We start from the raw sequence: 17,449 nt of genomic DNA, 5'->3' as shown, positions 1-17,449 counted from the left end.
CATGTGTACAGGGGCTGTCTTCTCTTTACCTGGATTTCATGTGTACAGGGGCTGTCTTCTCTTTAACTGGATTTCATGTGTACAGGGGCTGTCTTCTCTTTAACTGGATTTCATGTGTACAGGGGCTGTCTTCTCTTTAACTGGGTTTCATGTGTACAGGGGCTGTCTTCTCTTTAACTGGATTTCATGTGTACAGGGGCTGTCTTCTCTTTAACTGGATTTCATGTGTACAGGGGCTGTCTTCTCTTTAACTGGATTTCATGTGTACAGGGGCTGTCTTCTCTATAACTGGATTTCATGTGTACAGGGGCTGTCTTCTCTTTAACTGGATTTCATGTGTACAGGGGCTGTCTTCTCTTTAACTGGATTTCATGTGTACAGGGGCTGTCTTCTCTTTAACTGGATTTCATGTGTACAGGGGCTGTCTTCTCTATAACTGGATTTCATGTGTACAGGGGCTGTCTTCTCTATAACTGGATTTCATGTGTACAGGGGCTGTCTTCTCTTTAACTGGATTTCATGTGTACAGGGGCTGTCTTCTCTATAACTGGATTTCATGTGTACAGGGGCTGTCTTCTCTATAACTGGATTTCATGTGTACAGGGGCTGTCTTCTCTATAACTGGATTTCATGTGTACAGGGGCTGTCTTCTCTATAACTGGATTTCATGTGTACAGGGGCTGTCTTCTCTATAACTGGATTTCATGTGTACAGGGGCTGTCTTCTCTATAAATGGATTTTTCATAATTTCTTGCAGCTGCTGCGTGAATTGAAGCATCCAAATGTGATTGCATTACAGAAAGTATTCCTGTCTCACAGTGACAGAAAAGTATGGCTGCTGTTTGATTATGCAGAGCATGATCTGTGGGTAAGTTTGTCACAGTCCAGTATATTTTGTTTATACAATGCACTTTTTACTCAAAACAAAAATACTTCTCAAGCATTTTAAATATTTCTTGTATTGCATTTCTAGATAACATTTATACATTTCATGGGCGTTCCACCTGGCTTTTTTTTACATGCCACCGACACTATATTACTTTAGGCATTTGTTGTCCAAAATTGAGCTGCTCTTACATTACTGTGAGGGGCACAGTAACAGAGATCACCCCCCCCCCCCCCATCTTTAAGAGGTAGGGTGTGGTTTGGATGGCGGGAACATTGCAGTAAGGGTATACTGAGAGTGCAGACATGCACTGTGTCTCAGAGTGCACTGCTGGACATATCTCTGATATCGGCGGCAGTGTCCAGTAGATACATTCAGGGGATAAATAATACTCCACTCCCCAAAAACACCCACAAATATGACTTGATAAATAGGCCCTATAAGGATTAACATGTACAATAATATAAATTGTAAGAAAAGAATATCACCAAGTTGTCTTCAGGCGCTGATAAAATTCATATGGGGTACTTCTAGATGACCTGTTTATCATCAAATTTTGACCCTGAAATAAAAAATATAAAATACAAATAGTGTAATACTGATAACATAAAACCAAAATTGCATATGTGTGTAGGTAGAATCCGTACCATAAGGTATTGTCTAATTAATAGACAATATGCGCATTGATCGGGAGAGGATATGATCCTTATTGTAGTTCCAAATTTTCATCCATACATCACTCCATTTATAGAATTCTCATAAAAAGGATAAAAGCAAACATAGTATAATATTGCTTTAATTAAGAATTAAAAAAGGCCAGATTGAATGGCTGGACTCTCACCATATGACAGAATAAACAAGGCAGATAGAAATAACAACCAGGCGTCCCCAGCACCTCGCAATTCCTCCTATGGATCCGTTCCAGACTCCAAACGACCATGAGCCAACGCGTTTCAATACTTCTCAGTATCTTTTTCAAGGCATATGTTTTCCCCTCCCAAGGATATCCTACTTATACCCCTCTTAATGATGACATCATATCCCATGTAAAAAAACCTATTACCAGACATGGATCAACTAACTTCTAAACATTCTATATGTAACAACAGTGTGCACCCAATCCACATTTCCTGTAAGGGTATTCATTACTCCCATCTTGGGCGCCAAAATTCCCCCTCATTAGAGTGCACCAGGACCTAACTTCCGTGTTCACCGGTTCATTGATATACGTCATGTCCGCCCGCTGGCCCGCATGTGCGTTCCACCGCTATTTCCGGAAACGGCGTCTCCCCGCATGCGTCATATCCGGCCGCGGCGAGCTTTTGCGTTCCACCTCTGGTTTCGGACATATCGTTACCGCTGAACCGCCCCGCATTTTCTCTCCATGATTGTCTATTGGAGTACTACGTCAAACGGGTTGTCCTCTGATATTTAGTGTACCATCTTTGAGGGGATCATTCCAAACTTAGTGAAATACCCAAAATATGAAGATAAAAAATAAAATATAATATATGAGATAAAAAATACATATTTTTACACATTTAATACAGATAAAAAACGTTAATGAAAACCTATAAATCCATCACTTATAAAAACCATTTAAGTTCAAAGTCTTTGTTAATGCCATTAGGGGCTAATGTGCTAAAATTATGTATCATGCTCATTTCACATTTTGCTAATTTAACTGCAATGTCGCCCCCTCTGGCATCGGAAGAGACCTTTTTTAAGACAAAAAAATTCTTCATGTGTTTAGTATCACAATTGTGGGTTTCTTTAAAATGTTTGGAAAGTGCATGAGTGTCTAAACCTTTCCGAATGTTCCTTATATGTTCCCCCAATCTGACCTTGACAGCTCTACTTGTCCTACCTATATAAAAGTTCCCACATGAACATTCAATGGCATAAACGACATTAAAAGAATGACATGTTAAAAATTGGTTAATTTTATGTTTCTTCTTATTTATCTCCACCTCAACCAATTTATTTCCAAAGGTGTTGGGTATATTTTTGCATCCAACACAACTCCCACACCGAAAAAATCCCTTTGTTAACACATTTCCCTTTTTTGGGGAAGGTGGGCAGAGACTCTTTACTAATTTGGTTTTTAGATTGGGTGCTCTTTTAAAGATCCAATTCGGATTATCTGGTAATTCCCTTCCTATCACTGGATCTTTTTTCAGTATTTTCCAGTGTTTTTTTTTAAATCTTTTCACCTGATGGTGCTGAGAAGTATAGTTAGTGATAAAAGACCATTTAAAAACATCATTATTCTTATCATCTTTCCTACTTTCTTTAATCTTTTAAATTGACTAATTGGTATGGTATCCAGCCACCTTAAAAGATTAAAAATAAATTGTACAGATAGAGATGTATTTTTAACTCAAGCAAATGAAATGTCTTTGAATTTCAAGGGAAGTGGATATAAAGATCAGGCCATTATAGATTCCCTTGAAAAGGTGAATTCCATAAATAGGGAAGATTTGTTAAAGAAAACAGAAAGTAGGAAAGATGATAAGAATAATGATGTTTTTAAATGGTCTTTTATCACTAACTATACTTCTCAGCACCATCAGGTGAAAAGAGTTTAAAAAAAAAACACTGGAAAATACTGAAAAAAGATCCAGTGATAGGAAGGGAATTACCAGATAATCCGAATTGAATCTTTAAAAGAGCACCCAATCTAAAAACCAAATTAGTAAAGAGTCTCTGCCCACCTTCCACAAAAAAGGGAAATGTGTTAACAAAGGGATTTTTTCGGTGTGGGAGTTGTGTTGGATGCAAAAATATACCCATCACCTTTGGAAATAAATTAGTTGAGGTGGAGATAAATAAGAAGAAACATAAAATTAACCAATTTTTAACATGTCATTCTTTTAATGTCGTTTATGCCATTGAATGTTCATGTGGGAAATTTTATATAGGTAGGATAAGTAGAGCTGTCAAGGTCAGATTGGGGGAACATATAAGGGACATTCGGAAAGGTTTAGACACTCATGCACTTTCCAAACATTTTAAAGAAACCAACAATTGTGATACTAAACACATGAAGAATTTTTTTGTCTTAAAAAAGGTCTCTTCCGATGCCAGAGGGGGCGACATTGCAGTTAAATTAGCAAAATGTGAAATGAGCATGATACATAATTTTAGCACATTAGCCCCTAATGGCATTAACAAAGACTTTGAACTTAAATGGTTTTTATAAGTGATGGATTTATAGGTTTTCATTAACGTTTTTTATCTGTATTAAATGTGTAAAAATATGTATTTTTTTATCTCATATATTATTTTTTATTTTTTATCTTCATATTTTGGGTATTTCACTGAGTTTGGAATGATCCCCTCAAAGATGGTACACTAAATATCAGAGGACAACCCGTTTGACGTAGTACTCCAATAGACAATCATGGAGAGAAAATACAGGGCGGTTCAGCGGTAATGATATGTCCGGAACCAGAGGTGGAACGCAAAAGCTCGCCGCGGCCGGATATGACGCATGCGGGGAGACGCCGTTTCCGGAAATAGCGGTGGAACGCACATGCGGGCCAGCGGGCGGACATGACGTATATCAATGAACCGGTGAACACGGAAGTTAGGTCCTGGTGCACTCTAATGAGGGGGAATTTTGGCGCCCAAGATGGGAGTAATGAATACCCTTACAGCAAATGTGGATTGGGTGCACACTGTTGTTACATATAGAATGTTTAGAAGTTAGTTGATCCATGTCTGGTAATAGGTTTTTCACATGGGATATGATGTCATCATTAAGAGGGGTATAAGTAGGATATCCTTGGGAGGGGAAAACATATGCCTTGAAAAAGATACTGAGAAGTATTGAAACGCGTTGGCTCATGGTCGTTTGGAGTCTGGAACGGATCCATAGGAGGAATTGCGAGGTGCTGGGGACGCCTGGTTGTTATTTCTATCTGCCTTGTTTATTCTGTCATATGGTGAGAGTCCAGCCATTCAATCTGGCCTTTTTTAATTCTTAATTAAAGCAATATTATACTATGTTTGCTTTTATCCTTTTAATGAGAATTCTATAAATGGAGTGATGTATGGATGAAAATTTGGAACTACAATAAGGATCATATCCTCTCCCCCTCAATGCGCATATTGTCTATTAATTAGACAATACCTTATGGTACGGATTCTACCTACACACATATGCAATTTTGGTTTTATGTTATCAGTATTACACTATTTGTATTTTATATTTTTTATTTCAGGGTCAAAATTTGATGATAAACAGGTCATCTAGAAGTACCCCATATGAATTTTATCAGCGCCTGAAGACAACTTGGTGATATTCTTTTCTTTTCAAATTGTATCTGGGTGTGTGGTGACACCTGTTTTCACTGAACAGTCATTAGGCAGCTATCAGCGCTCTATACGTCTTCACTTTCATTTGTTAATAATATAAATTGGTCTTTTAACGGCACATTTATACTCCTATTTAGTGCACTATGGGGGCTAATTCAGACCTGATTGCTGCTGTGCGTATTTGCACAGCAGTGATCAGGTCTGAAGTGCGCCGGCGCATGTCAGCCAGTCGCGGCTGTCTTAGCCCTGTGATCGCCTCTGCCTGATTGAAAGGCAGAGGCGGGAGGGGGTGGGCCGGCGGCGTTTGGCCGCCGTTTAGGGGGCGCGGGCCGGGGAACGCAGGCGTGCCTTGACCATTGGGGGGGGCGGGCCGCGGCGGCTGCATGACATTACACGCAGCCGCTGCGACCCGAGCAGCGATGCGTAGCTCCCTGCCAGCGCGCAGGAGATGCGCTGGTGGGGAGCTTCTCTACCAGTACAAAAGCATCGCCGCTATGCGATGCTTTTGTACTTGTGCAATGGGGCAGGGCCTGATATGTGAGGCGGACTAGCCCTGTTCTGGGCGTCCCCCCGCATGTCAGGGACTCTGATCGTAGTTGTGCTAAATTTAACACATCTACGATCAGGTCTGAATCACCCCCTACATCTCCATCTGCAGATAAAAAATAAAAAGCAAATGGGACCCATTTATCAACGAGTGATAAAACTCATTGCATATGATAAATGGTTCTACAGCCACTCAGCTCCCAATTTTTATCTATTTTTTAAAATGCATAACAGTTAGGAGCTAAACACACGACAGGAGCTAATTGGCTGGAGCACCCTGGGGTAAATGTATGCCAGGTCGATATGGGGAGAAGTGGTATTATGGCACGTTATGTGCACTGGTACCACTTCTCCCCCATGTATCACAGCGTCGGTTTGTGTTCAGTGACAGGGGCACTATGAGCCTGTCTATATATCGGCGCTGCTATATAGAAGATAGTATGCCAATATGCAGGGCAGTGTATGAACTGACTGTTCCAACACCTGCAGCTATGTATCTCGACAGCTGCAGGTGACGTTGCCTTTTCTCAACAGCAGGGACAGTTCTGTTCCTGGCTTTGGCGACTGCCGCCTCCGTGCTGCATGTGAGATTTCGTGAGAGTAGTGAGATCTCGTGCATGCATCCCGGAGCCGGTTGGGGGGAGAGACACAGCGCATCAGCATTAAGCTGATGTGCTGTGCTCGCCAGATGGGGGAGTTTTCACTCCTCTACTACAGCAAACGAGATGTTCTTACATCACATAGATGTACCGTCCTGCTTCGCCTCAGTAATGAGGTGAAGCAGGAAGAGCTATAGCAGCATAAGATGTGCCGCTGTAGTATACCTACCCCAGTGACGTGCAGTGAAGTCATACTAACTTATAAGCCAGAGTTTTGACTATATAAAGTATATGTACAATACAAAGAATATATTAGAAATATCTTCTTTGTATTATTCTAATAATTTGTCTAGTCAAAACTCTGGAGTAAAAAGTCTATCACCATTTTCCACACATCTTTTCCGCAAAATGATCAAAACCCACCAAATTTTCAGCAGTTTATACTGCTGCACCTGTGTATAATACCCACATGCACCCTTTGGCTCATTTATGGTGCGTAAATCTGGTTCTGGTTCTAGCCAGTGCCTTCTGAGCCATTTACCTCACCGCACGTCCATGATCTTCCCCCATATATCATACGCAACGAGTGTTATCACTCGTCGATAAATGACCCCCATAATATGGTGTTTCAACTGGATGTATCAGTTTCCAAAAGACTTACTCATGGTCTAGTTATAAGACTATGCATTACACTTACCTCTAAACTTTAATACTAACAGCTGTATGTAATAAACAGCATATAGATCTCTTAACACAATGGAGGAAAATATTGGGGTAATAACAGGGGTGGATTGGGATGGAAAACCTGCCCGGGGGAGATTTCTGGAAGCAGCCCTAATAGAGGCAGGGTCTATTGAGGTGGTGGGTTACCCTTAAGAATTTGGCAGCGGGTATGCAGTACCACCTGCCACACACTTTGCCATTACCACAATTATAATGTGCCACAAAGCAACAAGACCATGGTGCTTGGCAGCATGACAGCTCCTCCCACTTTGTCAGGGTTACTGGGAGTGCGACAGTGGCTGTATTTTCCTGTTATAATGGAGGCATTACTATATATTGTTATTAAATTGGGGGCATTACTATATATTTCTATTATACTGGATGTATCACTATATATTTCTATTATACTGGAGGCATTACTATATATTTTTAGCCTTGCCTCCAGATTCCCCCAAAAAAGGGTCTGCGTCTTGTTGCCAAGCTGCTAGTGTCGTGTAGCCACTCCCACTAGCGGCATGTGGCCACACACCCTCACAACACATGACCACGACCATTTTTTGGCACTCAGTAACACTAAGAAAATATTTCTACTTGCACCACTGACTTTACCCCATTATAGCTATTACATTCTCTGGGAAAACAAAGAAATCAGAGGTACATACATTCATATGGGATCATCAGTGCCATTACCCTGCATTGTTTACAAGGCACAATGATCCCTATGGCTTCATGCAGTTTAAATAAGGTTTCTCGTGGCCATTTACAGTATATGGAACCTATTGTAAAACAAAATGCACGAACAAATCCTGAACAATATCAGTGTCTTTTCTTCAACAAATAGATCTTAACTAACTTTGGGGCTCATTTACATTTGGATGTAAGTCATTTTCAAAACACCTTTCTCAGATGTAGCAGTACACGTCCGCACTGATAGGTGTTAAGGGCCCTACACAATTAAAGATTTCACTGACTTCACTGAAAGATATAAACAATCTCGTTCATATCTTTCAGTGTGTTGGCACCAACGAAGACCGATGCATGAATAAAGATACTTCACTCCCCCCATCACCGTCACCCCCCCTTAACCCCCCTCCCCCCAACCTCACCACCCCGCCAGCCATATCGGCCATCAGGAAGCTCAGCGGCCAGTCGCAGAGGTGTAGGGACCATTGCTTTCACAATCTCCCTAAAATGCTTTTTCAAAAGTAGGCAAGTATGGTTTTACCACCACCACTGTTGGTGTATTTAGCCACCGCTACCATAGGATATGTAAGTGTGCTATAACACTGTTCACATAGAATATGAACCACATATACTTCTGTGTGCATCTAATACTGTATAACTGCTGTTATAATATCTGTATCTGCACATACAAGTAACCCTGTTTTACTCTGCATCCTGTTTTCTGCCGGTTACTAAACCTGAAGCCTGGTTAAGTTTACTCATAATGTGGACTGGCATCCATCACACTCTAATGACACCTATCAAAATCATAGGTTCTGTCAATAATAATAACAACACTCTTGAAGATTTTTTATATACATTTTTAGTGAGAACTGAGCTTCCCTTGGTCTGTGTTGGATGCTAAGCCAAGTCTCACGTGATTAGCACAGCCTGTTCTCAATATAGTCACCTGCCTTTACATGACTGCTATTCTTAGACTGTTGTTTATTATGCCCAGTACCCGCAGTGGCGAAATGAAGACTAATGTAATGCAGCATTTTCCGATGTAGTCAATCGTTGCCACAAGCTAGCCTCTATTATGTAGGCATCATAATTAAGTACAGTCTCAACCGGGAATTAGATTTGAGAAACTAAGGGTAGGAGACAACTTTCCTGGGCCTCCCCTAATTAATGACAATAAAATCAGTTTTGTGTGCATCGATGACTCTTTTACCATTTTCCATTAATATAGAAATGTGAAAAACATATGTTTGAAAGTGCTGAACAAAATATTCTAATTTAATATGACTGCATATTATAAGGCTGGTATGTTACGCTGATTGCACATCTTAATTCTGCCTCCAGATTTTGTGCTCAAAATGTGTGTGTGAGATACGGTACAACAGGCTTGGACTGGCCCACAGGGGTACAGGGGAAACTACCGGTGGGCACATCTCCTGCTCTAAGGATCAGGTTGTAGACTGTGCACTTGAATTATGCATATGTTACCTCATAGAAACATAGAAACATAGAATGTGACGGCAGATAAGAACCACTTGGCCCATCTAGTCTGCCCCTTTTATTTATCCTTTAGGTAATCTCAACCCTTTTCGAACCCTAATTCTTTGTAAGGCTATTCATATGCCTATCCTCATAAACTCTGTAAAGGAGAGGACTAGGCGGCCCTGAGTGAGTTCTGCGGAGCTGATCTATAGGTCCAATACGTTCGGGTAATGGGAATCAGCGCCATGGTAATAAGCAGTGGTGTTACGTCTCCCCATAAAGTGACAGGACTAGGCTGAGTCATGATGGATAACAGAGACCCAACGGGAACGCTGTGCTGACTCGTCGCAGGTGATCTGCTGTTATATATAGCCACACCTAAAAGACCATTAAAGCATTCCAGGCATATTGCAGAACAGAGTTGTGCAAGTATTTCCATGAGCAGCTGTGTTTCTATCAGAACTGTGTGTTCCAGGGAAGCATGCTGATCAAAAACCGTATTATCCATCATGTTCTGTGACTTCTTCATGAAAGCCTGGCAGTGCCAAGAAGCTTACAAGGGTCGCATCCGGCCAGAAGGTTCTAGAGCAGCACCTTCAGGCAGTATTTAAAGCAAAGGAAATGTGGGGTGCGGGTGGTACAGCCGCAAAATACTATGCATCGTACGTGTACACTGCGTGGCTGATTTTGTTACACCAGGAGAGAACAGTAGTATATATGCCTGGGTTACAGCAGGAGAGAAAAGTAGTATATATGCCTGGGTTACTCCGGGAGAGAACAGTAGTATATGTGCCTGGGTTACACCGGGAGAGAGCAGTAGTATATGCGCCTGGGTTACACCGGGAGAGAACAGTAGTATATGCGCCTGGGTTACACCAGGAGAGAACAGAAGTATATGCGCCTGGGTTACATCGGGAGAGAACAGTAGTATATGTGCCTGGGTTACACCGGGAGAGAGCAGTAGTATATGTGCCTGGGTTACACCGGGAGAGAGCAGTAGTATATGCGCCTGGGTAACACCAGGAGAGAACAGAAGTATATGTGCCTGGGTTACATCGGGAGAGAACAGTAGTATATATGCCTGGGTTACAGCAGGAGAGAACAGTAGTATATATGCCTGGGTTACAGCAGGAGAGAACAGTAGTATATATGCCTGGGTTACAGCAGGAGAGAACAGTAGTATATATGCCTGGGTTACAGCAGGAGAGAACAGTAGTATATATGCCTGGGTTACAGCAGGAGAGAACAGTAGTATATATGCCTGGGTTACTCCGGGAGAGAACAGTAGTATATGTGCCTGGGTTACACCGGGAGAGAGCAGTAGTATATGCGCCTGGGTTACACCGGGAGAGAACAGTAGTATATGCGCCTGGGTTACACCAGGAGAGAACAGAAGTATATGCGCCTGGGTTACATCGGGAGAGAACAGTAGTATATGTGCCTGGGTTACACCGGGAGAGAGCAGTAGTATATGTGCCTGGGTTACACCGGGAGAGAGCAGTAGTATATGCGCCTGGGTAACACCAGGAGAGAACAGTAGTATATGCGCCTGGGTTACACCAGGAGAGAACAGTAGTATATGTGCCTGGGCATGTTTTTATTTATGCACAGCTTCCATTTTATAACAAAATATAAACATTATAATCATATTTACAATTATATACATAATAAATAAATAGAGATCATTACATCATGATATTTACCGTTTACATAACTCAAATATGTTTTCCATCACTTTATCATACTTTCATTTTAAACATTTTCCTTGATCCACATAATTTCTGTGAATCCATTTCAGGGAACCCCCCAACATTTCCCACTTAGCTGACTCAACATTTAACACACATTTATCCATCTATCATAAACCCTCCACCTCCATACACTCCCACATTTATCCACAATCCTACCTTCATTCATACCTTTCACCCTCCATACATACCGGACTACCAACAAATATTTATAACTAGAGTAACATATCTGCATATTTTAAGGTGTATGCAAACCCCTTCTTTAAAAAAAACAAAAAACAACAAAACCTAATCAGCTGAGAAAAAGTGACCAGGACAGAAAAGAACCTGAGACTGAAAAGAGGATATCTTCCACCACCCACTAAGGGGGTTTCAACTGGCGCCACAATCTGGACCAGCTGACAGTGTCCAATCTCTTCTTCTCCAGATCCATCATCCGACTCACCTCATGAAGAATACGACCCACCACCTCTTCACAGGGAAGGACTTTTCCTCTCAAACTAACCAGACACCGTGCCTGCCACGTGTGGAACCTAACCGCTAAGCTGACTAAAAAAATTGTGCCTAAATCAAAGCCCCCATACCCTTTGAATGCCCCGTAGACCCATTCCGGGTAACTGAGCCCCGAAAGGCAAGGGATGCCTATGGCACCCGACACTGTTTTGTAAACCTTTATGTTAAAGGGACATCTACAGAAGAAGTGGTCCATGGTCTCCTCCTCCCCTTGACATTCCTCCCGTGGGCAAACACGTTCATCGGCACTTCTAAATTTGATGTTTCCCCTAACATAAAGCTTCCCTTGAAAAGAGAACCAGGCAATATCCCTAAACTTCAGAGGCACCCTCTGGGAATTTACCAGATTCAATCCTTCTGTGAGAACATTACCTGGGCATTCTTTCAGGGCCAATGGGACATAAAAGTGGGAACACAAGACCCTCTTCCCCAACTCCTTTCTCGAGAGATCTCTTATATCACCCACCTGCAGGCGCCATCGCCTAATCACTTTCAGACACTGGATCACATAGATCGGGAGGTAGCCTCTCTGAGCCCGAAAAATTCTCAGTCTGCCATCCTGTAACCATACTCTAATAAAGGGAGACACCCATTCCCTAAAGCCATTTACCCACCGAGGGGGCGTCTCTAAGCAGAGACCACCGACATTTAGCTTTAAGAAAGCTGTTACAAAGAAGACTACGGGGTTTACCATATCCAAGCCCCCTTCTGCCCTCGATCTGTAAGTGATACCTCTTTTCACAATGTTCATCTTGTTCCCCCACAAAAGTAGAAAAAACAAGGAATTCATTCTAGTCCACAAAGATTGCGGCAAAAAACATACATAGCTGACATACAAAAACATTGGGATCAGGTAAGTTTTACACAGGTCCACCCTTTCCCTCAGAGAGAACTTCCATCCTATCCAGCTCTTTACTTTACGGGTTGCACCATCCAGTTTCCCGACCCAATTTGTACTTGCATAGTCACCATGATCAAATTTGATGCCCAAGATTTTTATACATTGACTGGCCCTGGGGAGGCTGTCCGGAAGATCAAACTCGTTGCCTTCCTCCCCCATCCAGAAAGCTTCACACTTGTCCTGATTGATTATGGAACCCGAAGCAATTGAATATTCCATGATCAGTTGGTCTACATCACGTGCCTCTGCCACCGATGACAGGACTACTGTGACATCATCAGCATAGGCTACTACACTCAAAGGAAACTCTGGGTTCAGCTGCACCCCTTCCAACATGCCGCCCTCAACCCTTCTTATAAAAGGATCGATTGCAAACACGTACAAAAGAGGGCTCAGGGGACACCCCTGACGAACACCAGAGTCTACTGGAAATGCAGGCCCTACCCAACCATTCACAAGTGGGAAGCTCTCGGCCTTTTTATACAAAACTTTCAACCAATTTACCGCCCTTATAGGGAAACCATACCTTTCAAGTAAGGCCCACAGGTACTCATGATTGACCCGATCAAAAGCCTTAGACTGATCCAATGCCAGCAGAAACTTATTCAACTTTCCAGCCCTGCACCTTTCAAGAGCCTCCCGGACACCAAGGACAGCAGTAAAGGTACTGCGGCCCTTTACAGTACAGTGCTGGGAAGGTGAAAGTACAAGTTCTGAAAATTCCCTTAGCCTGTTGAAAAAGATTTTTGCCAGAATCTTTCTGTCCGTATTGAGAAGAGCGATGGGGCGCCAGTTCTCAATATGGACCGGGTCCTTACCTTTGGACAGCAAAATAAGAGCTGACTGTCTCATGGAAGGAGGGAGTTCACCCTCACCCAGGCTAGTATTATATACTTCCGTAAGACGAGGAGCCAGGATATCTGAGAATTCTTTATAGAATTCAGCTGTTAAACCATCTGGTCCTGGAGATTTTTTGGGAGTTAACCCGCCAATTGCCTCTCTGACCTCCTCCACACCTATTTCGCTGTTCAAACAGTCAAAAGAAGCATCTGGCTCCACAAGACCAGGTGTCTCCCTCAGAAATGCCTCCATCGTTTCTCTGTCAAGTGCCTTCGCAGACAAGAGTTCAGCGTAATAGGACCTGATGACTTTTAGGATGCCTTCTTCGCCCTTCTGAAGCACACCCTCTCCATCAACAAGCCCTCTTATCTCTTTAACATCAATCCCCCTTCTACAACTCTGGTAGGGATCCGGGGAGTGGTACTTTCCGTAATCCCTCTCCAAAATCAAAGAAGATAGACGGCTATACTGATGTTCTCTCATCTGTGATTTCACCCGGGAGATTTCCCCACTATCCCCCTGTTCAGAGATCAGGAAATCTAATCTCCTTCTTAGAGTATAGTAGGTATTTTTTTTAACCAAGTTTCTTTTGACTACTAGCCTCCTGAAAAGACTTCGGGCTCTCTTTTTTACTTCCTCCCACCACTCCGATCTACTCCAACCAGCCCCCAACAGTGACTCCTGCGCCTGAAAAAACTCCCTGAAAGACTGTCTCATTTCCTCTTCCTTGAGAAGCTCAGCATTCAGACGCCACAAACCCCTTCCTTTCTGGAAGGATTGCGAGGCATTCAAAACAAAACTTAAGTACCCGTGATCGGAGAACTCTACAAACTTTACCTCTGAAGGTAAAGTGCTTGAGGACTCCTTAACAAAAAACCTGTCTATTCTAGATCTGCGCTGACCACAAAAGTAAGTGTACCCCGTGAGGTCTGGTTGATGTTTAACGTGTACATCAACCATACCTGCCTGACTAGCCATACTAACTAAAAAATTCTCATCATAGCCCAGCCTCAGTCCTCCGGAGCCTCCCCTGTCTTTTGGCCTAATGATGGCGTTGAAATCGCCCCCAAAGATGACTTGCTGGGCCGTGAAAAGAAAGGGTTTAACCATTTCAAAAAGACATTTCCTATCCCAGCGAGACTGGGGGCCATAGATATTGATAAGCCTAAGGTTATGTCCTCTTAAAGTGACATCCAAAATCATACACCTTCCCACTTGTAACTCAACAACCTTGCGCACGGTTACCATGTCGGTAAAAAGTACCGCCACCTCACCGTACGGCTCAGCAGCAAGAGACCAAAAAGAGGGCCCGCGCCTCCACTCACTTTTAGCTTTGTGAAGGGCTGCTAATCTGTTGATCCGGGTCTCTTGTAAGAACAAGATGTCCACGTTCTGGTTGTCAAAAAACTCAAAAGCCAGATAACGAGCACGTACGGATAACACGGAAGTCACATTCATTGTGGCACATCGAATAGGATGGGGATCCATGGTTCCAGATTGTTGAAATGGACTATGCACATACATTACTCTAGTTATCACCACCACCCCCACCACCAACACCACAATCCATACATGCCACCCCATTCACTTCCTCAATCACCACCACATCCACACCCGCACCAGCCTCTTTAGGACCAGGGTCAGGGGGTTCCCTTGCATCCAGTGACCCAGGGCCAGACACATTATTTTGATTGCTCTGACTCTCAGATTCACTCTCTGCCTCTTTCCCTATCACCATCACTTCCTCCTCAGCAGCAACCACCTCCAAACCTACCTCCTCATCCTCAAACAGTGGCTTCCCAAACTCCTCCTCCTCTTTTCTTTGCTCCAATTCAATCCCTATTGGATCCCACTCTAAACTTTCTGCTGCAACATCCTCTATTTCACTGTCTGTATTCCCTTCTCCCTCCTCCCTCCTTCTCTTCCCTACCATCTTAATTACTTCTTTCCTTTCTTTGTTCTTTCTTCTCTGTCTTCTAGGTTTAAGTCTTGGTTCCCCTTTTTTTAGAACCACTTCTCCCTCATCTTCCTCATCTGTCAATACGCCAAACCTATTTGAAAGAATCACCTCTTCCTGCACTTTCCTCTTTGTTGTTTTTACACCTTTTTTTCCCACCTGAAACCAGGATTGGGACTGGGATTGAGGCTGTGATTGGCCCTGAGGCTGAACTTTGCTTCCTTCTGACACTATTTTGCCAATTTCCCATGACATTTCTTTCTCTTTGTTCACTTTAACTACTCCACCCCTAGTAATTCCCATTTCTGAACTACTACCTTCCTCAAAATTCATGCAACCCCTGTTGTTATGATTTGCCATGGGGCAACGACTGTAGGGATGTCCCATCTCCCCACAAAGGTTACATTTCACCTTATTACATGTTCTAGAAGTATGTCCACTCTCCCCACACATCGAACATTTCACACCCCCACAGTCACCACTGAGGTGGCCAGCCTCACCACACTTAAAACATGTCCTTGGTTGACCAGTATAAAATATCTGCACCCGGTCTCGACCTATGTACGCAGCAGATGGAATATGACGCACACCGGTCTCCCCAGGATACAGACGTACACTGGCCAACCAAGCACCTCCCCACACCCCCATTGTGTGGTCCGTTTTCCTAATGTCAGATTGCAATTCACATTGCCTGCTTAACTAAAACCTGATATCTTCCATAGGTATAGATTCATTGCGGACCAGGATGGTCACTTTTATGTCATTTTGCTTCTCCATCAAATCCGCCTCATACTTACAGTAACCATTCTTGTCCTTGTTTACAGACCACTTTCTCCAAAAAATAAACAATGTTTGCTTATTATAAAAGCTGACATTATACTCAACAGATTTTATAGGGTGAATACAGGCATATAAATCTCTGTAAGTAACCCCAAGAGAAAAAATTAACCTTAGAAAATCAGTCTTAGGTGGGGGGTCACCATCACCCACCCACCTAAACTGTACTAGGTTCCGTCTCACTCTCTGGCCACCACTACCACCACCAAATCTTGTATCCTTATTTCCAGAATTTTTCCCCATATCTGCCGCCTTCTGTGCATAAGACATTTCATCAGGGTTAGGCTTACCCGCACTCCCTCCACCCTCTGTCACTGACAAAGAAACAAGAGGAGCTAAATTGACATTTTCACTTTGCAGTTTTCCCCCTACATTTTTATCCTTTCCTTCTGGAATGTCTTTAGAATTCTTTTTCTTTACTTCTGCACTGATTAACGACAATGCTTCCTTCACCCTGGCAGGAGCTGGAATGTTACCATACATTGACTCTGCAACTACTTTCTCACCAGCATCCAAAGTCTCTGGATCTAGAGCTGGCAGACCTTGAGCCAAACCATCAGTTATTACAGTTTTCCTCACTGCCATTCCCACACCTCCCTGCACTTCTTTGGACACAGCCTGCACAATTACACTAGGACCTGCATCAGATTCAAGCAAAATGTTAACAGGTTCATCCTCCATGCCACCCTGCGCCCTGCATAGACCCGACGCCGGATCCTGCCCTCCGGTCCTCACCGGCCTGTCACCTATAACAGCATTTTCATTACTGCTACCATTGCCCGGCACCTTGGAAGCCACGGGTAACCCCCGGGAATCCCCTCCTGACAACACCTGCACAGATCTTACCTTGCTTGGTGCACCACCAGGGATTCCCGAGCCGCCGTCTGCTCCCCTCGCCTCTGCTTCCGTCTCCATAGCAGCCGATGATGCTGTATCCAGAAAAACCACAGCCTCTTCCTGGACAGTCACACTCTGGAGCTCATCAATAGCTGGGGATTCCTCCATCTCCACACCCTCTTCCTTTTCCAGGTGAATCAACTCCTTTGATGAGGGTGTAACCTGATTTCTATGCACTGCAGTTAACTCCTTCCCTGCTGGTATGGAAACTTTTGCCTTTTTTTTCTTTCCTTCAGATTCCTTCAGAGATGTAATTCTGCCCTTTATATTACACATGGTTGCTTGTATTTCATCCATTTCACCCTGGATCCTGACCCGCTCCAAATTGCCAATTGTATTACACTTTCTCTTGCGAGCATAATACCGGGATTTAAGTTTAGCAGCTTCTGCCATTAATTCCTTTAGGCCTAAATGGACCCAGTAATCTTCCTCTGAAACATCATCATCACAGTCTGAGTCCTCTGTATCTGAGATATCTTCTGTTACATTGACATTAACCCCTTCCTTGCCTGGAGG

At 43.1% G+C, this 17,449-nt stretch overlaps 1 protein-coding gene across 2 annotated transcripts in view; it reads left to right on the top strand.

Moving 5' to 3' along the window:
* CDK19 (cyclin dependent kinase 19) overlaps positions 1 to 17,449 on the top strand; it is a 589,804-nt gene that overhangs the window by 330,496 nt on the left and 241,859 nt on the right. For both annotated transcript variants that reach the window (XM_063917135.1, XM_063917136.1), the window contains exon 3: positions 758 to 868. In XM_063917135.1, the coding sequence (XP_063773205.1) occupies positions 758 to 868 (111 nt within the window). The remainder of the gene's footprint in view (positions 1 to 757; positions 869 to 17,449) is intronic.

Source organism: Pseudophryne corroboree, chromosome 4 (genome assembly GCF_028390025.1).
Source record: "Pseudophryne corroboree isolate aPseCor3 chromosome 4, aPseCor3.hap2, whole genome shotgun sequence".
Lineage (NCBI taxonomy): Eukaryota > Metazoa > Chordata > Amphibia > Anura > Myobatrachidae > Pseudophryne > Pseudophryne corroboree.
The sequence above is the reverse complement of the archived record's forward strand: the minus strand, read 5'-3'. Positions and strand labels throughout refer to the sequence as shown.